At 30.8% G+C, this 27,466-nt stretch overlaps 4 protein-coding genes and 2 long non-coding RNA genes across 13 annotated transcripts; 5 read left to right on the top strand and 1 right to left on the bottom strand.

The window, feature by feature from the left end:
- Positions 1-4,516: 4,516 nt before the first annotated feature.
- LOC123673148 (40S ribosomal protein S5) lies at positions 4,517-6,852 on the top strand. Its single transcript, XM_045607596.1, has 5 exons — positions 4,517-4,664; positions 4,960-5,093; positions 5,531-5,752; positions 5,936-6,151; positions 6,738-6,852. The coding sequence occupies exons 2-5, from the start codon at positions 4,968-4,970 to the stop codon at positions 6,804-6,806; spliced, it is 633 nt and encodes a 210-aa protein (XP_045463552.1). The 5' UTR covers positions 4,517-4,664; positions 4,960-4,967; the 3' UTR covers positions 6,807-6,852.
- A 2,467-nt stretch (positions 6,853-9,319) lies between these two features.
- LOC123674242 lies at positions 9,320-9,948 on the top strand. The gene is made up of 2 exons (XR_006746621.1): positions 9,320-9,461; positions 9,814-9,948. It is a non-coding gene; the product is annotated as an uncharacterized LOC123674242 (long non-coding RNA).
- Positions 9,724-11,011, bottom strand: LOC123674240 (nucleolar protein 16). The gene is made up of 3 exons (XM_045609177.1): positions 10,819-11,011; positions 10,244-10,747; positions 9,724-10,099 (listed from the first exon to the last, which is right to left on the bottom strand). The coding sequence occupies exons 1-2, from the start codon at positions 10,917-10,919 to the stop codon at positions 10,261-10,263; spliced, it is 588 nt and encodes a 195-aa protein (XP_045465133.1). The 5' UTR covers positions 10,920-11,011; the 3' UTR covers positions 9,724-10,099; positions 10,244-10,260.
- Positions 11,012-11,941: 930 nt separating this feature from the next.
- Positions 11,942-14,650, top strand: LOC123674239 (nucleolar protein 58-like). The gene is made up of 3 exons (XM_045609176.1): positions 11,942-12,117; positions 12,200-12,276; positions 12,872-14,650. Exons 1-3 carry the CDS (start codon positions 12,073-12,075, stop codon positions 14,415-14,417), a joined length of 1,668 nt encoding a protein of 555 aa, XP_045465132.1. The 5' UTR covers positions 11,942-12,072; the 3' UTR covers positions 14,418-14,650.
- Positions 14,651-16,192: 1,542 nt separating this feature from the next.
- LOC123674241 lies at positions 16,193-26,259 on the top strand. 8 transcript variants are annotated; one of them, XR_006746614.1, is made up of 15 exons: positions 16,193-16,462; positions 22,619-22,715; positions 22,941-22,991; positions 23,183-23,233; positions 23,421-23,471; positions 23,664-23,714; positions 23,908-23,958; positions 24,396-24,446; positions 24,628-24,678; positions 24,872-24,922; positions 25,104-25,154; positions 25,348-25,398; positions 25,580-25,630; positions 25,824-25,874; positions 26,069-26,259. It is a non-coding gene; the product is annotated as an uncharacterized LOC123674241 (long non-coding RNA). The 8 variants fall into 8 exon arrangements; XR_006746613.1 differs by lacking the exons at positions 16,193-16,462; positions 22,619-22,715 and having other exon boundaries at positions 22,906-22,991; XR_006746617.1 differs by lacking the exons at positions 16,193-16,462; positions 22,619-22,715; positions 23,421-23,471 and having other exon boundaries at positions 22,940-22,991.
- Positions 17,724-22,365, top strand: LOC123674238 (nucleolar protein 58-like). Its single transcript, XM_045609175.1, has 3 exons — positions 17,724-17,891; positions 17,974-18,050; positions 20,676-22,365. Exons 1-3 carry the CDS (start codon positions 17,847-17,849, stop codon positions 22,219-22,221), a joined length of 1,668 nt encoding a protein of 555 aa, XP_045465131.1. The 5' UTR covers positions 17,724-17,846; the 3' UTR covers positions 22,222-22,365.
- Positions 26,260-27,466: the final 1,207 nt, after the last annotated feature.

Here is a 27,466-nt window from a genome sequence, read left to right as displayed (position 1 = left end):
AGTGTTCGGAATGCAAACAAATAAATTGTCATTCAAATTATGACGATGTCGTTGAAGGAATTGGCTTATTTTCATAAATAAGAGTATTTGAGGAACGATTTCAGTATTAATTGATAGACAGAAGGAACGAGGTTAATACCAATATGTTTGGTCTTTGTCATTTACTGTTTTTTGGTATATCCTGATGTCCATTTCCAAACAATTTTGAGATGATACTGTGTCGAAAAAAAAAATCGAAAATTTTACAGCTTTACCGTAGTAGAGCGTCGCGTCAATGGTGAAAAACCCCGTGTAATTGAGGGAATAAACCTTTATAAAATTATATTTTTGAGTGTCTGAAGAATGAATACCTACTGCAAATGTCCTAATATATGTGATTCTCTGAAAATAATTTGTATTGAAATATTCTGTTCTTTCTATAATAAATTAAAGATTGGTTGATCTCTCAGTACATTTTATTGAAAATTTTGATTTTTACATGCCTCCCTGCGTTGAATGATAATCCAGATATGTTTTCATATGACTAAAATATGAACTAAATTCAGCCAGATGGAGTTGGAAAGGAAACAGCAAATAACCTCTGTTGATTCTTTTTTGTTTTTGGTACAGTTAAGGTATAAACAGACCAACGCAGAGCGGGAGCGATGCGGTAGCGGTCAGATTGCATAGCATGCACACCAACGCGATAATAGAGAGTTATTGCAACGCACAAATAAGCGATCTTTTATTAAAGGATCCTCTATCGTGGACGTTAAAAGTGAACTATTGCAAGGTGCATTTAACGAAAGTCAGTAAAGTGACAGATCTTTAAATTTGACATATTTATATTTTGTCACCTTTATTTTGTATTCTGATAAATAAAATAATTCATTTGGTAAAAGTTAAAATCGAAAATGAAAGAACAAATAGCGTTAGCAATTTTAGCTGGGACCATTATTGAGGAATTGATTTTTCATAATAGATACAGTTGGTGTAGAAAATATATCAAAACCAATTCAAACAAATCGACTAGTTGACTTGGAAAATTTTTACTACAAGTATCGCAATCATTTTCGAAGTTTATTTTTATAACTGCAATCTTCATTGTGGAAAATCATGGACACTTCTAAGATAATTTGAATGCACATACTTAAGTGGCTTTATAGAAATAGTTATCAGCTACCTATATGTACAGGTAAGCTATTAGCTGAATTAAACTTAAATTATTATATATTATATTACCTTAATTCGTTTTTAGTCTTCCAATTCGTAATATGGGAGGAGCTGTACCAAACTACTGGGGTTTTATCGATGGAACTATTAGAGAAATTTGTTGACGAAGTATCATCAAGTTTGAATGGAAGTCAATCAAGTATTTCTTTTTATGTGAAATCACCAGTATTGGAAGATTATTTTGTTTAACAGAATATGTTATGTATTTTTGTACTTTTTCCTACAATAATTTTGAAAAAAGTGTACTTAACGTATAATTTTATAATAACATTATTGATAATTAATTTGGTTCTGCATTGTGATTTGCTTTTTTTATGCTATGTTGATTCAATATATAAAAAAGTACTTAGGTAACAAGTTTATTATTTTTCTTTCAAAACAATCCCATTGCTGTGTCCATATTACAGAATGAATTATTTATATTCAATATAAAAAAAATAATATTCAGTATGCAGTAGCATTCTGTAACAATACTACATTACACATATAGGAAAATTCTTATTTCTAATAAAATTCAGGATTTATCAGTATTATTTTTAATTCTTTTAGTAGGTTCAAATTAAATATGTTTCGTTGAGAATCGCATAAGTTCTTGAAAAATTCGTTATTGAGAGCACATTTTTTTTTCTCGAATGAAATGGTTCCCACAGATGCCCAAAATCAAGAAATAAAATGCAAATTTCTCAAAAAGTTTACTTCATTACTTTGTTTACCTAAACAGCTACAAATATTTATAGGTTAGTTCTTGCTGAATAACGACGGTAAATATTCGGCATAAACAGATATCTGTCAAAATAAAAGATCCTTAAATAAAAGTTGGTCGCCTGTATTTAAATAAAGTAAGGGAGGCCTGTATTTAGATTTAAACAATCCTTAATATCTGACTCAATGCGCATGAGTACATGTCAAAATAAGAGATCCTGTAATAAAAGATCGCTTATTTGTGCGTTGCAATAACTCTCTAATAATAAGACAAAACTACTGTGCGAACTGCGGGAAAACACTGCACGTTGCGAACCGAAATTAATTCGCAGACATTCCGCAATTCGCATGCGTCGTATTCGTACCGATATGCACTCCTTCATATCCCGCCGTTGATTTTCATCCCACAAAAGTTTCGTTCCCGCTCCCGTTCCCGTTGTCTGCGTTGGTCTGTTTATACCTTTACTCGACTTTTTTGCATGCACCAGAATATCCAATAATTAATATTACCTATTATTTTGTGTCAAAATGTCCTTCCAAAATTTATAGATATGGTGGTAATGGATGCCAATTGGCATATCCAGTAATTCAAAATTTAATGCTGTTCTCAAAAACTTCTCAATATCTTCAAATTCTAAAAACTTAGATTTTTTGGAATTTTGGCTCTAGATTCTATTAAAATTTGTTATTTTGAATATTTGGTTGAATCAATATTACTTTGTAGGTTGAATACCTTGCAATAACTTCTCCACGAAATTGTAAAATTATAAATTTTGCTTAAACATTCAAAATGTGCGATAAGAACGTTTTCGGTTACTAATACGATGTCTTTTTCTGACTCCATGGTCATCATGAGTTTAATTTGATATAACTAAGATGCATAGTATACCTGGTGTGTCTACTTATACCTGTATAACTTTCAGACAAAACGGGAGATTTTTCGGATTTATACCAACTTGATTTCGAGGGATCGCGGGCTTTTCAGATGGCGCATACATCGTTTACATTTGACATTACTCTCAATTCTCGACTCTTGTGAACCAAGGGCGTAGATCTTTTTTTTCTTGGGGAGGGATAATCGAAAAAAAAATTTTACGATAACTTTTATTCATATCTTAGAAAAAGAAGTTTGATAATGAAGTATGAACCAAATTACTCGAAATAATTTTTGTTGTTACTAATTCGGTTGTTCTTACCTTGTTCTCAAATAAGAGTTACGAAGGAAAATGAGAAATTACTTGGATAATTATGAGAAAAAAAAGTTTCATGAATATGAGCCCACAAAGGCTTTGCTTTCAATATAGGTACAGGTTGTTTCTAGTGTGTCGTACAGTTTATCAAATATTTATTAATCTTCGCTACAGATTAGGTGAATAAATACCAAAACTTATAATTAATGCATTCATTAGAGCTTACTAGCTGGATCTTTATAATAATTTGGATTTTCCTGAGGATTACTAGAGATTTTTCTCGAAATCGATAGCAGATACGACAAAACTATAACAAACCAAAAAGTGTAGTACTGGACCAGAGTTTTTTTTCTACATTTTTCTAAACTAATAGCCATTCACCAAAATATAGTTTTGGAGGAAGGAAGCAGGCATTCTTCCAGAAAATATATCACCCTGTAGATTTGCATTCAAAATTAGCATATCACATGGTGACTTTTTTTCTTAAAATGATCCGGAAATCTGTCATTTTCATTTGTATCTCCAATTTAGGAGCACCGTGTAATTACCCCCAGTATCCCCCTATTTCTACGCTCTTGTCGTGAACTTTGAGTATAGAACAATAATATTTTATATTCTATGGTCTGTCATTATATTCCATTCATTTGAGTAAAAATTCGATATGAACTGAATTGTAATTTATTGTGAATGTTTGCAGTGTCTAAAATCAGTATTTCCATTTTAAACGGCACCAGGCAGATGCGGTAATTCGAAAAATTTTAAAGAGCGCCACCTTACAGCACTCTGGTGAAGCAGACCACCAAAGCAACAGGTGGGTCTCTCAAAAAGTATGAAACAAAATCGAATCAGTAAACACACCAGGTATTCTATGCATCTTAGATATACTACTACTATAACTACTACTGTATTTAATCTCATAATATTTATTTCGACTTTTGGGGAATTATACTATTTATGGCTTCTTCCCCAATGACTTTTATTTGTGGAAACTCATTTCAAAATCAGACATTTGGAGGAATATATTGATAATTTCACAGAAAACAATTGTACAGAAGGCTCATTCTATAACCAGTTCATTCAAAAACTTGCCACTCCAAGGCTCGTTTTTGAACTCGTGGAAGAATATCAGTTTCTTCTGAACTTGTATTATTAATAACTATTTTTCCTTCATGATAAATATAAATGTGAAATATAAGTGCATGTTGATTATTATTGAATGCTTTATCCCAAATATTTTAGTTACCATTTAGTGTCAGCACTGTAGCTTGCGACGACGAATATCGTTCCAATTGACATTGTGATATTTATTTTTTGTACTTGCATAATGAAATACTCAATGATATCTATTCAATGAATTTAAAAAAGCAACTAGAGATGAATCTCACAGATTCTCACCTCATCATAAATTAAAATTATCATTATAACTAATTACATTGATTAGATAAAAAAAAAAGAACTAAAATCTATGGTCACTGCCACTCTAATGGCGTAGGTAGGTCCATGTCTCCTTTCCGGTTAGCTTAGCATCTTACGTTTATAGTGAACCGACACAAATCTCATGTAAGATTTTTTACTACTTTCTTTTTCAATAATTTAAATAATATTGTTGTAAGTAGAAAAGTTATTTTTTCTGTACTAGTGTTATACTCTTCTTGGTTCAAATTATTACTTTTTCTTTAGAAGACACGTGCTCGTGTTGTACGAAAACGTGTTTCCATGATGAATATTATATATTTCTGACACCTCTTGGCTGAACTTTCAATTGTTGAAATTCTATTCTGACAAATTTCCATCGCAGTAATTGGTTTTATTTTTTACTAATATTTTTCATTAATAAAAATCATCTTCTTTATAGTAGTCACAATGGTTGATGAATTTGATGACTCCCAAGGAGCTGTTGGAGGTCTCCAAATAGCTGAACTCCCAGAAATCAAACTATTCGGAAGATGGAATTGCGAGGATGTGCAAGTGAATGACATTTCTCTGCAGGTTAGTATTGTAATTGCTCACAAATATTGTAGTAATACAAATGCAAAATGGTGCCACGAAATATAAATAAAAATCTTCAGTCTCTAACGCTATTATGACATTATCCATTACCCCATTGTATTCAAAATTTTCTTAGTATAACTTAGTTGTTCTAAATTGTCTCATGATCATGTTTGGTTTGTATGTAATACCTCTTTACATTTAATGTACCATCACATGTTGTCCAAAATCAACCTATAGTGCTAAAATGTTACTGCTTCTACATAATTGTTATTGTAAATTAGAAGATTTTTCTCAAATGATGATTACTAAAATTTTCTGACACCTCTTCAGAAAAATTCTTTGGTGATATTTACTTATTGCTGAAAAATTATTTGAAAATTGTTATTCCTTCTTGTTCAAGTCTTCATATTGAGTTTTTAATTCAATTTTTGCAGGATTATATTGCAGTTAAGGAAAAAAATGCCAAGTATCTTCCCCATTCCGCTGGTAGATACGCTGCTAAACGATTCAGAAAGGCCCAGTGTCCCATTGTTGAGAGATTGACAAACTCGCTCATGATGCATGGTAGAAATAATGGAAAAAAATTAATGGCTGTTAGGATAGTCAAACACTCTTTTGAGATTATCCATTTGTTAACCGGTGAAAACCCACTCCAGGTAAAAAAATTAAATTATTCATAGTAGAATGTGAATGTTTTTCTCATGATGATTCAATAACTTTCTGACACCTCTTGTCTGAACATTGTTTTGTTGATAATTAAATATCTGAAATTAATTTTCCAGTATTAATTAGTAATATCAATATTTCTTCTTTTTTTAATCAATACTTCTCTTCTCCAGGTTTTGGTATCTGCCATCATACACTCCGGTCCTAGAGAAGACTCTACTCGTATTGGTAGGGCAGGTACCGTTAGGAGACAAGCTGTAGATGTGTCTCCCTTGAGAAGAGTTAACCAAGCTTTGTGGTTACTCTGTACTGGTGCCAGAGAAGCAGCGTTCAGAAATATCAAAACTATCGCTGAGTGCTTGGCTGACGAACTCATCAACGCGGCAAAGGTATGATATCTTCTCTTCTTGTTTTTTGAGGATCATTCACACCAAGGAGGTTAGAGAATTTCGGATTTTGATGCGTTCACACTAGTCTAAAGTGCCTCAGAGCAATTTGGATTCCAGTACAAGACGAGCTTAGGGTAATATATTATTGCTCTGGCTCGAAGGTTCCGACGTTGCCTGGCCCTTCACACAGAATATTTCCGGGTCAAATAGCGTAGCGCTCCGATTCTCTTCGAATTATTCTCCACCCCGAGGGCCCATACCTGGTCTGAAAGGGTTCTACTATTTGCATTCAATTCTAATCCAGCGAAAATATTTCTGGTCGGGAATTATCTTCTGACCACTCTGGTGTGAATGCACCTTTTTAGAAAAGATTGTCCTCTCTAATCCTGTCTTGTATCAATGTTTACTTGGCAGCTTCGCTTAAGGACTAAATCATTCTGTATATTGTGCTATCTGTTTGAGATAATTTTTTTCAATCAAGTACCATATACTACATACTTTGCAACAAACACATTATGTATTATTGAATGCATATTCAATATATATTATATTTGTAAGACTTATTGAAACATTTTTTTTTTTACAGGGATCGTCAAACTCGTACGCTATAAAGAAAAAGGATGAGTTGGAGAGAGTAGCCAAATCCAACCGTTAAAATTTTTTTTATGTATGATAATTTAAGGAATAAAAAATTCTTATTCCATACTTTTTTATTTAATAAATTTTACATAAATATATATATATCCCATCTTACTTTCATTTGATGTTGATGAAAATGTACAACATTATTTAGATATGTTAGTAACCGGCAGTTTCAAATACTTCGTTCTTTAGGACATTCAAGGATCAAATGATCAATAATTAAAAATTATTCAATTCAATAATTGAAAATTTCAAATTGTTGTAAGATTATGTGCAGAGAAAAGTCGAAAAAATGCGTGGTCTTGGCGTCAGAGGCTTTTAATTTTGTGAAATTGGAAATCCCAAAACCAAGTTCTACATAAATCGATAACAGTATTTCATCATGAATGGGATGCTCCAGTTTTTAGTTCAATAACTTTAGCGTTGGAAAGAACAACTTTTTTCATGAAAAAAAGTCAATATAAACATTTATTCTAACATGTTTCGTTTTTGAAATACAGAGAATGTTGAAGTTTGAAAAAAAAAATCAGTTTTTATTTCTCTAGTATTACATTCATTGTATTAATTTTTTGGGATTGACTAGGTAATATAATGTTTCGAATTAGGCAAGTGTCTCCTGACAAAATTTTCCAGTGGGGTGCGATGATCCTTTTCCTATTCATTGTGTGCACGTACAAACTGCAGTATAACAAGGTGGCACATGCTTGATAGAGTAATGTTAATATTTCAACCTATGAAAAACTGATGACCGACATATTAAAGACGATTTTCGAAAATCCCGGCTCACAATTTCGGTTATATTTTTTGCATGCACAAGCAGAGACCTTTCATAATGTCTCAGCCCAAGGTCTATAGATCTTGGTGTCAGCCATAGTCTCTGAGATAACCTGCCTTGAAAAGAGTACACCATTTTTCTTCCCTACCTAACCTGCTTCTAAAATTATAAGAAAAGCTGGTGTCGACCAGCAGAATGTAAAAACTATGGCGACCGAATAATATAATACAAGCAAATAGGGCCGTAGCCAAGAGCTTTCCCAAGGGGGGAGGAGTAAAACGGATTCTAGCGCTTCTCATTTAAAAAAAATACAAAAATATTTGTAAGTATACACGTTAAGAAATTCACTATTATCCATTATTTTGATAACAGTGTATATCTCATTTTTTTCAATTAAAGTTAAAAAATTAAACTTAATAATTATTTTGCGTTGTATGTTACTTGGTCATCGCTACTACCCTAAATGACACCGGATCCTGTCTTCACTACTTAGTGAAGACTTTACCCTGTTGAGGTTTGCTAATTTTTCTGGATTCAACACTGCAGCAGGCAAGAAGTTTCTTTGCAACAGCCAATATAAGAGTCCGACTTACTTATTTCCAACTTTGGGATAGATAAAAAAGTTTCTGGCCGGAATATCGTTGAGACAAGTTATTCCAGCACTTTTGTTCCAACAATATTCATTTGACAAAATTTCCCACAATTATTGGGTACGTTATGTGTCTGCCTGGAAGTAACGCACCTGTCGGAAATTTTTTTCTCAAACAAACAAAATATATACAAGTGATAAAACACTAATGAAAGCCATTTAGATTATGAAGATAAATATAAATCAATCAAATTTGTTCAGTCGACAAATACATAAATACACTTGGATGTCATGCCACTATTGGGCTTTATCAAGCCGTGCCAACTCAACTATGTTGAGTCAAGTGCTTTGATTATTTTGTGTTATTCCATTTTCTATAGTAAAGAAATAGTAAAACAATTTTTAAACAAAATTTTTATTATTCCATTACCGCTCTGACAAAAAAATAAATGGTCACATTATATAGTATAGTGCCATGGATATGTCAAAAGTTCCTAAACCCTCACATTATCGAGTTAGTGTGAATGCATCAATTGCGAATCTATTAGGTATTATTATTATGTGATGATAATATTTTGGAACAACTCGATACATCCATGAGAGCAATTCTAAAGAATAATGCTTCAGATATTATATTTGAACTTATTGATGTTATAAATACATTAAATATAGATTTGTATTAATTTCAAGTGCTGACAGTATTCTTAGTGAAGATGTATCTTGTCAGTAGAAACACAAACTACGGAAGATTTGAGTTCATATACCCTGAGAAAAATTCCCTGTCCTCAGGACAGTTTTTAAAAGTTGGCCCCTCAATTTTTATCAAAAGATTTGACAGATTTTATTAAAATTCAAGCCTAATTGAATTTGCACAAAGCCAAAGGGAGAATTGAAGTTCCACTGAAAAATGATGTTTCACAAATAAGTTATACTCCAGATATTACTAAACACTGTTTTTCTGTATCATAATTATTGGATTAAAAATCATTAAACTAATTTTCGCTGCAATAATAAAAATTTCCGTTCAGATATTATCTAAGTAGTACGATATATTTAGTTATGCGAATTGACTTAAAAAAAACATCATTTTCAGATGACAATTTGATTATACTAGAAAGTATACCCTATATATAGTGTAGTTACATAGCTTCTACAATAGTGTGATAATCAAATCTAGTCCAAGGAATGGTGGAGGCATATTTTATGAAATTTTAGTAGGCATAAGCATAAACAACTTACATTCTGAATAGCTTCATCAGACTATCATTTAAAGGGTTCCTAAGAACATATTTCTCAGAATGAAGGTAATTATTAATCTAAGAACCCAAGAAACGTATAGCAGCAGAAACTCATATGTGTTGACAATTCGAAATATTATCCTCTCTTCAAAGGCATAGACGGGAATGCCTACTAATTATTCAAAGAATAAGTTATTGATTTATATTAACTCAGTATCCAATCACAATCATTAATAATATCTATGAATGTATATGGTGGGTAAGACTGAAGTGGATAAAGGATTTGTTAGTCTTCATAAAAATATATTAATATATGAAACATAAGTTATATTGGTGAAAATATAAATTTATTCATTTAATGAGTCATTAACAAAAAAAAATTAATTAAAAAAAAACTCTGACTAACATACAATTGCAGAAAGTAATGAGGACCACTGAAGACAGGGAGGCGTGGAGACAGCTGTCTTATCGACACGCATGATGAGTTGCGATAAAGGATATTATTTATTATTTCATGTTTCTATTTCTTCAATAAAATCAATTGTTCTGAAAATTTTCTTCATTCAATATAAATCAAAACATACAAAATTTTGTCAGCAATTAAGTATCACTGTCACAAAAAATTTTTATTATTTTGGACATTAAGACAATGTCTATGCACCTCCATAGCTCTTTGTTCTGTAAATAGGCCTGCTTACAGTGTTCTGAAATCATTAAAACGATACTGTTAATTGATGACCCAACAGTGAAACGGCAGACAAGAGGATTCATATATGCAACTTTTAGTTAGTCACATTTCCTCAAATAATCATTCAAAACTAATCAAACACTTCAAAGTTTAAAATTACCTTCATTTGGTAAAAATTTATAATTCACCATCTGAAGAAAAATCACTTTCAATGCTTTGTATTCCTCTCTTCCTCAAATATTCAGAATATTGCTCTTCTATATTCTTGAATAATTTAATTTTCCTTCTAATTTGTTTCCATGTTTCTTGGTCCCTATTTTTTTTATCTCTCGCCATAGCTTTATAGTCACTGCCATACTTGTCCATCAAATATGTTACCCATTCTACAACAGAACCAGGTAACCTCAAACCTTTAGCTCGAGGAGCTTTTGCTTCTTTTAATAACATTTCAGCCACAATTTTTTTAGAAGCTGGAATGTCCTCTTGAACCTCTTCAGTTTCCACATACCATTCATCATCATTTGGAGTCTTAATATTAATTTTTTCCTCTGGTTTGTGATTATTATTTATTTTAACACACTCATTTGGGTTGATCGATAGTCCCATTTCTTTAATATTAGTTTTGAAAGACTTTTGCCTTTCCCATTGATCAGCAATCTCTTTACTGAAATATTAAAATGTATCTATTAAAACCCATTTCGAAAATTAAAGTAAATTCTAGTATACTATACCTACCAACTAATTTTTCCACAGTTGTTAATTTTATTCCTCAATCTTTTCCTGTTTATGTTATAACGAAACTTCTTCCTTCGTCGTACTTTTCTTAACTTTGCCATATCACTTTACACAATTACAAGTTCTTTCCTTACAAATTTAAAATCAAACACTTAACCTCAGTTCTCCCATAGTTCCATGCTTAGAGCATAGAATTTATATCTTTGAGTGAGAAATCTATGGTTTATCCCACAGAACACTGTAGATATTTAATGTTCTGTGCTGTAGATAACACTCTGCGTCGATCATAGACCTTATATCATAAGTGATATTAGGTCTATGGCGTCGATCCAGATCAATGCGTCTGGAACATAAAAATTAGTTCAAAGGTCTGGAACCATTCTTCTTCTTTTGGTGCCTATCCATTCTGGATGTTGGCTAACATGATGGCGACACGGACCTTATCAATTGACCATATTCACCGTCGCCATATTGTTTTGCGACAATACCAACTACCCAGTGTTCCCAACGGAGAAATTTTGAGTTTACTAGAAAAATACCGCTAATATCAAAAATACTATCAGCCATAGAGACTATTCTTCCACTGACTATTTCCAAAAATGAAGCGAATCCTTCATTTATACACTCGGCCACAATTAATTTGTTCAGAAAACCACCTTTCACTAATGTTTTTATTTCCAAAAGGTGAAATTTGTGCAAAATATTGTCCCAAACAAGCCTATCTGACGTAGCAGCCAGAAAAGGTACACATAAACTTCACTTATAAACTTTATATTGTGGAATTTTTCTAGTAATTTCAATATTTCTTCGTTGGGAACACTGGGTAGTTGGTATTGTCGCATAACAATATGGCGACGGTGAATATGGTCAATTGCTGGAACCATTAACCACGAGTTATATTAAACTATGGTCTGGAAATTTTTTTCATTCTAGACATATTTGATAAATAAACATATTATTATTTATTTCTATAAGTTGTATTTCTGTTGAATATTATTTTGAAAATTTTCATGCATAATTCAAGCATGTTCAAAGATTTTTCTCACGTTTTCCGAATAAATTTAGTATCCATAGACCAAAAAATTTTAAAAAGAAGATATTTAGATCTGTGCTATAATATTGAATGAATTTATAGGTTAAGAAACTATGAACGTGCTTGATTATAATTACGGTTAGTGGAACATGTTCATGTTGTGTGTTTACTTGTGGTAAATTAATCGAAGAATTTTGTTGTACTAGTGATTTTAGTTCACGATGTTTGCTCTATTCGAAAACCCAGCTGGATACGCGGTATTCAAGGTAAGTTTTACATAAAAAAATATTACAATCAATGAATACAAATATCCAATAAATTCTAATCTTCTTTCCCCTTATATTTCAGCTTACCGATGAGAAGAAAATTGAAAAAGCAGAAAATATACATTTATCTTTTGAAACTCCAGAAGAGGCCAATAAACTGTGAGTAATTTGTCCATCAATTACTAATAATATTTGAACAACCACACAATATGTTATCCTCTGTTAACTCAAAATATTTCATGTTATCCTGAAGTTTCATGTTCTTATAATGTGCTTCAATTGTCGAATGTGCAATTTATTTCTTCCTGACACAACAGAGAATAAAGTTTATATTTTTTATTTAGATATACTTCTGGTAGGTGCTTGTAGATGTAGATATAAAATGATTTGTAACATTTTAGGTGCTTTCAGCATATTTTTATTATACACGAACTATATACATTTATTTATATATATAGAGAGAGAGGTCTATGTGGAATGATCTATTGTGGATAATAGGGAACGTTATTTAACTTGATATGTTTTCTTGTCCTCACTTTGCTCCTTTCTGTTTGTATCAGTGAAACACATATTATATTTCTCTTAGACAATATTTCAATCCTCTGAAAATTCACGTGACCATATAAAATGTCTTTCACCTAAAAACTCTTTTGCTTAATAGTCTTTCGTACTTTTTTATTCTTTATAAACGTCATATATTAATAGATATTGAGTATAACTGTGGTTTCTGCAATTAAATTTTGATTTTTTTCAGATTGAAATTGAAACATTTTGAAAAGTTTAATGACACAACAGAAGCCCTTGCTGCAACAACAGCTGCTGTAGAAGGTAAAATATCTAAAACTCTCAAAAGGGTATTGAAAACTATTGTCGATGATGCTGAAAACAAAGTTCTACTTGTTGGGGATGCTAAACTTGGAATGGCAATCAAAGAAAAATTCGATCTTCAGTGCTTATCAAACAATCCTATTCAGGAACTGATGAGATGTATAAGATCTCAAGTTGACAGTCTGATTTCTGGTTTAACTAAAAAAGAAGTAACTGCTATGTCTTTAGGTTTGGCACATTCGTTGTCAAGATATAAGTTGAAATTTTCTCCTGACAAAGTTGATACTATGATTGTTCATGCAGTAAGTTTGTTGGATGACATAGATAAAGATTTGAATAACAGTTACATGAGGGTCAAAGAATGGTATGGATGGCATTTCCCTGAACTGTCAAAAATTATCACTGATAATTTAACATTTGTTAAAGCTGTTAATATCTTAGGAACAAGAGACAATGCTGCCAGTTCTGATTTATCAGATATTTTACCTGAAGATATTGAAGAACAAATAAGAGAAGCTGCCGAAATATCTATGGGTAGTGAAATAGCCGAAGAAGATATCCTAAATATTCAAAGTTTGTGTGAGCAAATTATTCAAATTGCCAAACATAGGGATCAATTGAATAAATATGTGGAAAATAGGATGCTGGCTATAGCACCTAATTTGTCTGTTTTAATCGGTGAATTAGTTGGAGCTAGATTAATTTCTCATAGTGGGTCTTTGATGAATTTGGCAAAGGAACCTGCATCTACAATACAAATTCTTGGTGCTGAAAAAGCTCTATTTAGAGCATTAAAAACTAAGAAGGATACTCCTAAGTATGGTTTGATATATCACACTGCAATGGTTGGAAAGACAAGTACTAAAAATAAAGGAAAAATATCCAGAATGCTAGCTGCTAAAGCTGCATTGGCTATTCGTGTAGATGCTTTTGGTGAAGATGGCCTTATTGATTTGGGCACAGAACACAAGGCGAAATTAGAACACCGGCTTAGAATTTTAGAAGAAGGTCATATAAGAAGGATAAGTGGCACTGGAAAAGCACAAGCTAGATTCCAAAAGTATCATGGAGAGAGTCAAGTTATGCAGTATCAATCAGCGGCTGATTCAACAATGCCTACAAAAAGAAAATTTTCAGATGCATTTAATGACTCAAATGTAGAAGAGAAACCAGATTTGAAACCTGCAATCGTTAAAGAAGAAGCTCTGGATGAAGACATCTCTCAAGCGGAAGAAACTCCTAAGCGAAAGAATAAGAAAAAGAAGACAGAAGAAAATCCTGCTAAAAAAGTAAAGGTGGAAACAGTTGAAGAGTTAAATGGAAGCGAAACTGTTGAAAACAGTCAACAACAGAAAAAGAAGAAGAAGAGGAAGCAACAAGAATTGGAAGTAGAAGCTGGAGTACCAGAAGCTGATGCAGCTGATACTCCTAAAAAGAAGAAAAAAAAACAGAAAGACCTTAGTGACAATTAACAACAATTGAAGTGATTAAAATGATCATTATGTTGGAAGATAGATTAATCTAACGGAAGGTTTTTCAATCTTTCATATAAGTGTAGAATTTTAAATATTGTGTACAAATGTATAAATTCAATTGTTTATTTGATAGAATTTTATAAACTAGATGTAAATATTATCGATTTTTATACTTACCATTTCAAGCAAATAAGTAAATTGCTTCTGATAAATAAAACTTTTAAAAGATATTTTCTGGTTTAGTTTGAAATTATACCTACATAACCTAAAATAATAAATTCTGCTAAGAATTTCAATGGATTGCCATACGATGCCTCCTTTCGACGATTAGTTTGTCTATAGTAAGATCTAGATTTATTGAGGAACAAGTTAAATGAAAGAACAGTTTCTATTCTTTTACAAGAACATTTTCTTTTAACCTGTTTTTTCTTGACAAGCTACCCGGCTGCTGAAAGTAGCGGGTTCAAACCCCTCCAGGGTCATGGATTTTTGTAAATGTATGGTTATGATATCTATAATTTTATACATATACATGGTTCTGTTTTATTTCAAAATTAAACGTATTTCACTTATTTTTTTAGTTAAGTTTGTGTTTCTGTCCTTGACCCATACAAACATTCATCAGCATACAGTGGCGTACCCAGACATAAGTCTTGGGGGCATAAAGAAAAAAAAAATTGAGTATTCCTTTCCGATATCCTTTGAATTTACAGCACAGATAACAGATTTACAGACACTTTTTGAGATTGATTTTCAACTAGAGTAGTTCGGAGCTTTTACTTTAGAATCTCATTAATTTTTACCCGAATGATTATATTGATTATTTTAATCATCAATTTGGAATCGAAAAAAAATTTTGACGACATTGTTTACTCATATCTATAATGTGAGAAAAAGAGATTTGATAACGAGTTTGAACCAAATTACTCGAAATTATTTTTTTTATTACCAATTCGATTGTTCTTATCTTATACTGGGTGTTCGTGAATTGAAGTTACGAAGGAAAAAGAAATTCCTTGGATAATTTTAAAAATAAAATGGCCCATATACATGAGCCGCAAACGCTTTGTTTTCGAGATGCAGGATGTTTTTTGTAGTCCTACTTTTTTGTGATGCTCAACCAGTTTATCGGATCTTTATTTTAATATTCGCTACAGAGTTGGTAAATAAGTACCAAAACTTATAACTTATTTATTTATCACATGTACTTGATTAGATCTTAATAATAATTTGGATTTTCATGAGAATTACTATAGAGAGCTGTTTGAATTTTTTTCTCGAAATCGATTGCAGATACGACAAAACTACAACAAACCAAAAAGCGTAGTACTGTCGATTTCAAAAGAGAGTAAAATTATTATTTGTTCATTTTATGGAGAAATTCTCGTTCTTCGTCTTTGCGAGATTTCTGAAATTTTATATTGTGAAAATCTTGGGGGGAGGGGGTAATTACCCCCAGTACCCCCTCATTTCTACGCCCTTGGATATTATGTTTTTCTCCGATTAGCAATTTTTTTTACGTCCTAGCTTGATTCCTAAATGATCAATCTACAATGTAGCAAAAATAATTGCTAAAATCAGATTTTCCCTTTAGGTCAAGTCAAGACATAATTTCTTAACCCAGTTTTGTCGTTTGTACGATAATTATCGTTTTATATGATAATTTCCTGCTCAGTAGACTATGTACGATACCGAATGCATGATAATAGCTTTTTTTTAAGGTAATTCCATAGTACCTACCATTTGAGCTAGAGTTCCGTAGATATACTAAAAATTTAATGAAACTGTTCGAATCATGTTCGATCAATAGATTGCAATAGTGCAATAAAATAATTATCTTGAAATCGATAATAAACTCATAAACCGTAAAATGGTCCGATTTTTTACTGCCTTGTCGATTTCAAAGAAAATTAAAATGATTATTGGTTTTTATGAAAAAATCCGTTCTTCCTCTTCTGCAGGGATTCTTTAATAAAAACAGATTCGAGAAGTGAAATTATATAGCCATAAAGGAATTTGGGAAACTGAATTATTTGCTCCTGGTGAGTTGAATTTTTTTTGTATTTTCATTAATGTAAAAGTAAAACGACAATCGATCAAAAGTATATTCCTGTGGTATACATATATTTACCATATTACTAGTTCTGAAAGCTCTTTACTTAATTTGATATTATTAACTTTCTAATTCATTTTTCACAAGATTTTTAAATCAAGGTGAAGACAAAGAAGTTAAATGTTGATTTCATTGAAGCTATATAGGAAAGACATATAATGAAAATTCGAAATTCCTGATACCAGGCAATTTTTTCTATTATTTAGTTATTCAGTGCTTTGTATTTGTATTATCTCATTTCACACTTATGCCATATTGAAACATAGCATGTGTTTTGGAAAATATTTTTGATTGGGTACATTACTTAAAACCTGATCCTGGCCAATCAAAAGCGAGTATGATCGTGCAAAGTCGTGAAACTAAACACAAAACGTTAACTAGAATGAATTCAAACATTTGAAATAGAGAGAGAGTTTATTGGTATTACAATTCCAAGAATTGCTTATACATAATGAAAGATAATGTAGTTACATAATGGCACAGAACTCATAAATAATAAATAACAAGAATCTTAATTTGTTGATAGCGCTTTCTACAGTTCTCAAAATTGGCAAAACAAAATCTAATCAGTCCATACACCAGGTTTTTAGACATCTTAGTGTGACCGGATTAAAATTATAGCAAGAAAAAACTTTTTAAAATTTTAAATAGATGATTTTGTTATATGAATTTGTGTTTTCTTTGAACTTAAGCTTCTAATCTTGTCAAAAATATTGGATGTATAAGAACTCGTACAGGAATATAATAGTAATATAGCTAATTCGAAAGGAAATGCTTATTACCCTTAGAATATAGATAGATTATTTATTAATGTCTAAGTTATTACCACAGTCTGTGGTACAAGTACAAAGTACAATCACAGATTACTAGTTAGTCTGTGGTACAATCGTGCAACGAGCATAGATAAATACAAATTGACCCCTTATCTATGATTTATGTACATATCTGATCCAGATTAATATTATGGTCTGAAAGTTTTTTTCATTCTGGACGTATTTGATGAATAAACCCATTTTTATATATTTCTGTTGAATATTATTTTGAAAATTTGCATGCATAATTCAAGTATATATGTTCAAGAATTTTTCTCACGTCTCCTCGAAAAAATTTAGTATCCATAGACCACAAAATTAAAAAAAAAGATAAATTGATCTGTGTCATAATATAGTAATCTGTGATAATATTGAATGAATTTATAGGTTAAGAAACTATAAACGTGCTTGCTTATAATTCCGGTTAGTGGGACCATGTTGTGTGTTTAGTTGTGGTAAATTAATCGAAGAATTTTGTTTTACTAGTGATTTTCGTTCACGATGTTTGCTCTATTCGAAAACCCAGCTGGATACGCGGTATTCAAGGTAAGTTTTACATAAAAAAATATTACACTCAATGAATACAAATATCCAATAAATTCTAATCATCTTTCCCCTTATATTACAGCTTACCGATGAGAAGAAAATTGAAAAAGCAGAAAATATACATTTATCTTTTGAAACTCCAGAAGAGGCCAATAAACTGTGAGTAGTTTGTCCATCAATTACTAATTAAATTTGAACAACCACACTATACGGCATCTTCCGTTAACTCGTTATATTTCATGTTATCCTGATGTTTCATGGTCTTATAATGTGCTTCAATTGTCGAATGTGCATTTAATTTCTTCCTGATGCAACACAGGACTAAGTTTAATTTTCTTCGTTGGATATCCTTCTGTTAGGTGTTTGTAGATATATAATAATTTGTAACGTGAATAATGGTTTCATATAATTTGTAACATTTAAGGTGCTTTCAGCAACAAGTGTTCATACGAATTTGTGGTCAAAAGTGCTGTGGAGAAATTAGAGTGGCTTTTCTGTGATTACAAGTAGTGCTTAACTTGTACTATATCTGGTAAATTTTCCATTTCACTTGAAACTGTCATATTTAGAATTTGGGTTTTCCAACATACGAAAACCATTTATAATCTAATCTTACTTCAGAAATGGACAGAAGATTGAGGGCGAATGGAAATATTCTATAGATGAATGTCTAATGGTATTTAGGATTGAGTACCCATGTTCTATTGATTATGAATGTTTTCAAAGCACTGTTTCACAGTGCGTTAGTGTTTTCTGTGAAACTGGTAGCGTGTAAAGAAATAGTGGAAGTGGTCAATAAATAGAAAGGATACCAGACTTGATTGATATGTTGGAAGTTATCATGGAAGAAGCTTCAAGAACTTCTGTCAGAGTTTTATCCCAACTCACTAGTGTCTCTGTTGGTACATGTCACGAGATATTGAAATAAGATTTAATTCCATAATTAACCTGCTACCACAAGGTTCAAGAGGTTGATTATCCTCATAGGATGGCTTTTTGTTGGTGGTTCCTGAATGAATTCAGTAATAACCTCAAGAACGTTTTTCTTTCTGATGAAGTTTGGTTTCACCTTTCTGGGTATGTCCACTCTCCAAATATGAGAAGTGAAAAACCAGAAAAATTTTATTGAGATACCCCTTCATACTCAACAAGTTGGAGTTTGGTACGTCAGGGGCAAATTATTGGTCCAATTTCCTTTAATTCTTGTACCATTCATTGGTAAATTGAATTTTAAGGAATTGATAGAAAACTTTTTCCTTCATGATGGTGCAAGAGCACAAATGGCTAGAGCAAGTTTAGCCTTTTTGAGGAATGTTTTTCAGGATCGGCTTATCTGTTTGAATACTGAGCATGAATTTCCTCCATGGTCCTGCGACCTCAAATTTTGTGATTTGCTTTTGAGGCCTCATTTGAAAATAGTATTTTTGAAGTACTTATACCTGATGTGGTCCAACTTAAGGACCGAATTATCGAAAAGGTTGAAGAAATTAAGAATTCACCCATACACAATTCACAAAAAGATATGAAAAATGTTTAGTGGTGAGGGGTGGTCATTTTCATCAGCTCCTTTAACTCAAATCATGATTTTGTATTGTCAAGAATTAAATGAAAGTGTCATGTTTCTTACTTTTAAAGAAAAACACTGTAATTTATTCACATATTGGCCTTTGACTGAAGTCCTTCAGCCTGTCTTTTATTTTTCGTATAAATTCTCAACTTGTTTCAATTCAAATGAGTATTTTCAGCTGTTTTTTTTAAATTCCTTGACCTAAAGTTGTTAGAATCCTCATATTTTATCGATTCATACAAACTTGCCAATGAAATTCCCAAATTGGATGAAACCATTTTTGTGAATCGAGGGGAAATTAGCTCAAGAAAGTCGAAAATTGAACTGGAGTTTTTGTCACTATTATTTGTTTACATATTTCAAATCTGGGAACTATATATATGCGCTTCTCGTAATCACAGAAAATCAACACTAATTGCCATTGTCTGGTTGAAAAAAGCATTGAAAAAACATTTATGTCAGAAGATTTATTTGAATATTTTACTCACTTAGTTTGTAGAACAAAGCAAAGAAAACCTTCACTTCTGCTAACAAGCGTTCTGTCTTATTTACAAAAAAGATCCCTAATTAAATTAAGTTTTGAAAGTATTATACATATATCCATTATTATGTTGATATAACAATATATTTCTTAACAGTTTCATTTGAAGTTCTGTACTGACAGAACTTCAAATGAAACTGTTAAGAAATATATTGTTATATCAACAAAAATTCATCCTAGCAGCCAAGATGTTTATAGAATTGCATTGGCCACTGGGCCAATGCAATGAATTTTTCTATAGCATTATCAGTCGTATTCAGAATAAGAATAAATATTCAGAGATATAGGTAACCTATTATTATAACTGTCGTAACCAATGGCTGGTATTGGTGAAATATTTCTTACTTTACTTCAAATACCAGATTAATTTTTCGATCTGGCAACGTAGCTCCCATTTTGACAAAGTAGATTCGAGGGTCTCAAGGACATTACCGAACATTATTCAACTCACATCTGTTTTCTTGCCTGCATTTTGATCCTCTCTATTTGTATAGGTGAAACATTTAAATTCTATCTCTATTATGTGACCATGTAAAACGACTTTCACCTAAAATACTCTTTTGCTAAATAGTTCATTGTTGTCTTTTGCACTTTTGTATTCTTTATCATCATCATGTATTAACAGATATTAGGTATAACTGTGGTTTCTGCGAATTAAATTTCGATTTTTTTTCAGGTTGAAATTGAAACATTTTGAAAAATTTAATGACACAACAGAAGCTCTTGCTGCAACAACAGCTGCTGTAGAAGGTAAAATATCTAAAACTCTCAAAAGGGTATTGAAAACTATTGTCGATGATGCTGAAAACAAAGTTCTACTTGTTGGGGATGCTAAACTTGGAATGGCAATCAAAGAAAAATTCGATCTTCAGTGCTTATCAAACAATCCTATTCAGGAACTGATGAGATGTATAAGATCTCAAGTTGACAGTCTGATTTCTGGTTTAACTAAAAAAGAAGTAACTGCTATGTCTTTAGGTTTGGCACATTCGTTGTCAAGATATAAGTTGAAATTTTCTCCTGACAAAGTTGATACTATGATTGTTCATGGAGTGAGTTTGTTGGATGACATAGATAAAGATTTGAATAACAGTTACATGAGGGTCAAAGAATGGTATGGATGGCATTTCCCTGAACTGTCAAAAATTATCACTGATAATTTAACATTTGTTAAAGCTGTTAATATCTTAGGAACAAGAGACAATGCTGCCAGTTCTGATTTATCAGATATTTTACCTGAAGATATTGAAGAACAAATAAGAGAAGCTGCCGAAATATCTATGGGCAGTGAAATAGCCGAAGAAGATATCCTAAATATTCAAAGCTTGTGTGAGCAAATTATTCAAATTGCCAGACATAGGGATCAATTGAATAAATATGTGGAAAATAGGATGCTGGCTATAGCACCTAATTTGTCTGTTTTAATCGGTGAATTAGTTGGAGCTAGATTAATTTCTCATAGTGGGTCTTTGATGAATTTGGCAAAGGAACCTGCATCTACAATACAAATTCTTGGTGCTGAAAAAGCTCTATTTAGAGCCTTAAAAACTAAGAAGGATACTCCTAAGTATGGTTTGATATATCACACTGCAATGGTTGGAAAGACAAGTACTAAAAATAAAGGAAAAATATCCAGAATGCTAGCTGCTAAAGCTGCATTGGCTATTCGTGTAGATGCTTTTGGTGAAGATGGCCTTATTGATTTGGGCGCAGAACACAAGGCGAAATTAGAACACCGGCTTAGAATTTTAGAAGAAGGTCATATAAGAAGGATAAGTGGCACTGGAAAAGCACAAGCTAGATTCCAAAAATATCATGGAGAGAGTCAAGTTATGCAGTATCAATCAGCGGCTGATTCAACAATGCCTTCATCTGCAAAAAGAAAATTTTCAGATGCATTTAATGACTCAAATGTAGAAGAGAAACCAGATTTGAAACCTACAATTTTTAAAAAAGAAGCTTTGGACATCTCTCAAGAGGAAGAAACTCCTAAGCGGAAGAATAAGAAAAAGAAGACAGACGAAAGTCCTGCAAAAAAAGTAAAGGTGGAAACAGTTGAAGAATTAAATGGAAGCGAAACTGTTGAAAACAGTCAACAACAGAAAAAGAAGAAGAAGAAGAAGCAGCAAGAATTGGAAGTAGAAGCTGGAGTACCAGAAGTTGATGCAGCTGATACCCCTAAAAAGAAAAAAAAGAAGCAGAAAGACCTTAGTGATAATTAATATTATATTTTATTAAAATAACTTTTCAAATGACCTGTTAAATGTAAATAATAAAACTTCAAAAATGTAAAATTCAATCTTTGCCTGCTACCTTCTTTATTGTTGATGTATTTTGAACCTGAATTATATCAATCTTCTATTTAATATTCTTATTCCACTTATCCTGTTTCATTTAAAGTGATTAGATCTACTTGAAATATATACAAATATATATTTACAACAGCATGTGCTGCCTAATTAATTTTAATTCAACACATTTTTAAGGAAAAATGAGTGCTACAGTATAATGATTATCTTACATAAGTCCTATTATTGAATTAATTTTTGTTTTATTTTCATTGCTGAAAATCTCTTTGTGATCAAACTTTATTCTATTTGAATTATTTTTGTTATCAAGTAAGCAAATTGGATCAAAATGGGAAAAGTGAGTATTACTATTACCGAAATTGTCCATGAGGAGTGAATAACATCTGAGAAAATCTTCAAAAAAATATGTAAGTTTTATATATTAATTTAAATATTTTCTTTCTGTATGTTCTTCATCATCATTTATGATGAACTTATCATTGTTTTCTGACACCTCTTCAGAAAAAGTCTTGTTGAAAAATATAATCCTGATTAAAAAAAAAAATTGTTAATGAAATTTCAGCTTGTATTTCTTGAGTTTGATTGAAATTTCAGCTTGTATTTCTTGAGTTTGATTGAAATTTCTATTGCAGAAATTGTATATGAGGTGTGAATAACAACTGAGAACATCTTCGAAACATTATGTAAGTTTTATATATTTATTTGAATATTTTCTTTATATCTGTTCTTTATGAACATGTACGATGAACTTATTATTTTTTTCTGACACCTCTTCAGAAAAAGTCTTGTTGAAAAATATAATCCTGATGAAAAATTTTTTTTTTATGAAATTTCAGCTTGTATTTCTTGAGTTTGATTGAAATATCTATTACAGAAATTGTCCTTGAGGAGTGAATTACAACTGAGGAAATCTTCGAAAAATTATGTATGATAAGTTTTAAATATTTTCTTATTCTTTCTGTTCTTCATCATTATGTATGATGAACTTATAATTTTTTTCTGACACCTCTTCAGAAAAAGTCTTGTTGAAACTATGATTCTGATGGAAAATCTTTTTTTTTTATTAAATATCAGGTTATATTTCTTGAGTTTGATTGAAATGTTTATTACAGAAATTGTCCATGAGGAGTGAAAAACAACTGAGGAAATCTTCGAAAAATTATGTAAGTTTTAAATATTTATTTAAATATTTTCTCTTTGTATCTGTTCTTCAACAACATGTATGATGAGCTTATTTTTTTTTCTGACACCTCTTCAGAAAAAGTCTTGTTGAAAAATATAATCCTGATGAAAAATTTTTTTTTAATGAAATTTCATCTTATATTTCTTGATTTTGATTGAAATGTCTGTTACAGAAATTTTCCATGAGGAGTGAATAAAGACTGAGAAAATCTTCGAAAAATTATGTAAGTTTCATATATTTATTTGAATATTTTCTCTTTCTATCTGTTCCTCATCATTATGTATGATGAACTTATCATTTTTTTCTGACACCTCTTCAGAAAAAGTCTTGTTGAAAAATATAATCCTGATGAAAAATTTTTTTTTAATGAAATTTCAGCTTATATTTCTTGATTTTGATTGAAATGTCTGTTACAGAAATTTTCCATGAGGAGTGAATAACGACTGAGAAAATCTTCGAAAAATTATGTAAGTTTCATATATTTATTTGAATATTTTCTCTTTCTATCTGTTCCTCATCATTATGTATGATGAACTTATCATTTTTTTCTGACACCTCTTCAGAAAAAGTCTTGTTGAAAAATATAATCCTGATGAAGAATTTTTTTTTAATGAAATTTCAGCTTATATTTCTTGATTTTGATTGAAATGTCTGTTACAGAAATTTTCCATGAGGAGTGAATAATGACTGAGAAAATCTTCGAAAAATTATGTAAGTTTTATATATTTATTTAAATATTTTCTCTTTCTATCTGTTCCTCATCATTATGTATGATGAACTTATCATTTTTTTCTGACACCTCTTCAGAAAAAGTCTTGTTGAAAAATATAATCCTGATGAAAAAAAAATGTTTTAATGAAATTTCCTCTTATATTTCTTGATTTTGATTGAATGTCTGTTACAGAAATTGTCCATGAGGAGTGAATAACAACAGAGAAAATCTTCGAAACATTATGTAAGTTTTAAATATTTTCTTATTCTTTCTGTTCTTCATCATTATGTATGATGAACTTATCATTTTTTTCTGACACCTCTTCAGAAAAAGTCTTGTTGAAAAATATAATCCTGATGAAAAATTTTTTTTTAATGAAATTTCATCTTATATTTCTTGATTTTGATTGAAATGTCTGTTACAGAAATTTTCCATGAGGAGTGAATAAAGACTGAGAAAATCTTCGAAAAATTATGTAAGTTTTATATATTTATTTAAATATTTTCTCTTTCTATCTGTTCTTCATCAACATGTATGATGAACTTATTATTTTTTTCTGACACCTCTTCAGAAAAAGTCTTGTTGAAAAATATAATCCTGATGAAAAAAAAATGTTTTAATGAAATTTCCTCTTATATTTCTTGATTTTGATTGAATGTCTGTTACAGAAATTGTCCATGAGGAGTGAATAACAACAGAGAAAATCTTCGAAACATTATGTAAGTTTTAAATATTTTCTTATTCTTTCTGTTCTTCATCATTATGTATGATGAACTTATCATTTTTTTCTGACACCTCTTCAGAAAAAGTCTTGTTGAAAAATATAATCCTGATGAAAAATTTTTTTTTAATGAAATTTCATCTTATATTTCTTGATTTTGATTGAAATGTCTGTTACAGAAATTTTCCATGAGGAGTGAATAAAGACTGAGAAAATCTTCGAAAAATTATGTAAGTTTTATATATTTATTTAAATATTTTCTCTTTCTATCTGTTCTTCATCAACATGTATGATGAACTTATTATTTTTTTCTGACACCTCTTCAGAAAAAGTCTTGTTGAAAAATATAATCCTGATGAAAAAAAAATGTTTTAATGAAATTTCCTCTTATATTTCTTGATTTTGATTGAATGTCTGTTACAGAAATTGTCCATGAGGAGTGAATAACAACAGAGAAAATCTTCGAAACATTATGTAAGTTTTAAATATTTTCTTATTCTTTCTGTTCTTCATCATTATGTATGATGAACTTATCATTTTTTTCTGACACCTCTTCAGAAAAAGTCTTGTTGAAAAATATAATCCTGATGAAAAATTTTTTTTTAATGAAATTTCATCTTATATTTCTTGATTTTGATTGAAATGTCTGTTACAGAAATTTTCCATGAGGAGTGAATAAAGACTGAGAAAATCTTCGAAAAATTATGTAAGTTTCATATATTTATTTGAATATTTTCTCTTTCTATCTGTTCCTCATCATTATGTATGATGAACTTATCATTTTTTTCTGACACCTCTTCAGAAAAAGTCTTGTTGAAAAATATAATCCTGATGAAAAATTTTTTTTTAATGAAATTTCAGCTTATATTTCTTGATTTTGATTGAAATGTCTGTTACAGAAATTGTCCATGAGGAGTGAATAAAGACTGAAAAAATCTTCGAAAAATTATGTAAGTTTTATATATTTATTTAAATATTTTCTCTTTCTATCTGTTCTTCATCAACATGTATGATGAACTTATTATTTTTTTCTGACACCTCTTCAGAAAAAGTCTTGTTGAAAAATATAATCCTGATGAAAAAAAAAATGTTTTAATGAAATTTCCTCTTATATTTCTTGATTTTGATTGAATGTCTATTACAGAAATTGTCCATGAGGAGTGAATAACAACTAAGAAAATCTTATTTTATGTAAGCCTGACATTTATTTTAATATTTTCTTTCTGTCTGTACTTCATCATCATACATAATATATGATGATGAAATTATCATTTTTTTTCTGACAGCTCTTTAGAAAAATTCTTGTTGAAAAATATAAATCTGATGAAAAATCTTGTCTTATGTCATTTTCAGTGAATTTTGTCCCCAACATGAACTATCAAATTTGACACAAGAAGGGGAAATGAAACCCATATAAGTGATAGGATATTTCTCTCAATCCGCGGGTTTCTCAAAAAAAAAAAAAAAAACACTTCTTATGTCTTGTGTCTGAAGGGATTCGAGAATAAAATCTGGGTGTCAGTCCCCAGATGAGGGTGGCACTTTTAGATATTTTTTTTTTTAGGACTTGGTGTAACAACTGTAGTTTGTATGTTCCTTGTGTCATTTTTGTGTTTCATGTAAACAAGTTCTGCTCTATACTTATACCTACTATCAACATGTTTCAGTAAAGAAATAGAGTTCTTTCAAATCAAAAATTATGATAATTAGTGCGCCAGAGATACTTACTTATTTGAAAAAACTCCAGAGCGGTAAGTTGAATGGGTAGGGTGGCGTACCTGGAGTAGGACTGCCATAAATGTTGAAACATCGACCGGGATAAGTGGCACAGATATAGGTTACAATACCACACAAAAATTCAAAACTCATCTGAGTGGTATTCATTTAATAATCATCCGGGGTTTCTAGAATTTTTTTCACTAAGTAGTTGAATTATAACACATTCCCCAATTTAATATGACTCAATTTATTCAGGCATATCCACTGAAATAATTTATAAAGAAAAAAAACAATATTATCTCGCAACAATAAACAAGTAGGTAGGTATCCTTCCTTTTTTTAGGCTGATCCTTGGTGCCACTTTTCTTTACCCATTTATACCTATATTTTAGGAGTTTTAGCCTTCTCAAGTATTTATTTTTTTACATGGCGCACTTCGTGTTTTAGTCCACTGCTAAGATCTCATAGAAAATACCCGTTCAACATAAGCATTGTGTTCCCGAGATTCGCCTTTATTTCCTGTTTTATTGAAAAATGATATCCATTTATAGTGTGGTGGTTTTTAGCTTTCCACACATCTGACATTTCAGCGTTAATAAAAGAATTCAAAAGGTAGGTACATAAATTCTTCATAAAGGGAAAAGAGAGTACATATACATATTTATCTTCTAGATAACAAAATCTGGCTCCGATTCCAGTGTTGATTGAATCTAATGTCATGAAGAATGTGGTCATTCTAATATTTTCTTAATCTAGAAATTTTCGTCGTCTAAGGAACTGTCCAACATTTTCCTACGAATCCTACGTTTTGTCTTCTGACCAG

This window comes from Harmonia axyridis, chromosome 2 (assembly GCF_914767665.1).
Source record: "Harmonia axyridis chromosome 2, icHarAxyr1.1, whole genome shotgun sequence".
Taxonomy (NCBI): Eukaryota; Metazoa; Arthropoda; class Insecta; order Coleoptera; family Coccinellidae; genus Harmonia; species Harmonia axyridis.
This window is presented reverse-complemented; position numbering and strand designations above follow the sequence as displayed.

Coding starts and splice junctions, on each gene's coding strand:
- LOC123673148 (XM_045607596.1), top strand. CDS start 4,968: ATGGTTGATGAATTTGATGACTCCCAAGGAGCTGTTGGAGGTCTCCAA. Junction 5,094..5,530: donor TGAATGACATTTCTCTGCAG/GTTAGTATTGTA, acceptor CAATTTTTGCAG/GATTATATTGCAGTTAAGGA. Junction 6,152..6,737: donor AACTCATCAACGCGGCAAAG/GTATGATATCTT, acceptor TTTTTTTTACAG/GGATCGTCAAACTCGTACGC.
- LOC123674240 (XM_045609177.1), bottom strand. CDS start 10,919: ATGGCAAAGTTAAGAAAAGTACGACGAAGGAAGAAGTTTCGTTATAAC. Junction 10,748..10,818: donor AACTGTGGAAAAATTAGTTG/GTAGGTATAGTA, acceptor TTAATATTTCAG/TAAAGAGATTGCTGATCAAT.
- LOC123674239 (XM_045609176.1), top strand. CDS start 12,073: ATGTTTGCTCTATTCGAAAACCCAGCTGGATACGCGGTATTCAAG. Junction 12,118..12,199: donor CTGGATACGCGGTATTCAAG/GTAAGTTTTACA, acceptor CTTATATTTCAG/CTTACCGATGAGAAGAAAAT. Junction 12,277..12,871: donor CCAGAAGAGGCCAATAAACT/GTGAGTAATTTG, acceptor GATTTTTTTCAG/ATTGAAATTGAAACATTTTG.
- LOC123674238 (XM_045609175.1), top strand. CDS start 17,847: ATGTTTGCTCTATTCGAAAACCCAGCTGGATACGCGGTATTCAAG. Junction 17,892..17,973: donor CTGGATACGCGGTATTCAAG/GTAAGTTTTACA, acceptor CTTATATTACAG/CTTACCGATGAGAAGAAAAT. Junction 18,051..20,675: donor CCAGAAGAGGCCAATAAACT/GTGAGTAGTTTG, acceptor ATTTTTTTTCAG/GTTGAAATTGAAACATTTTG.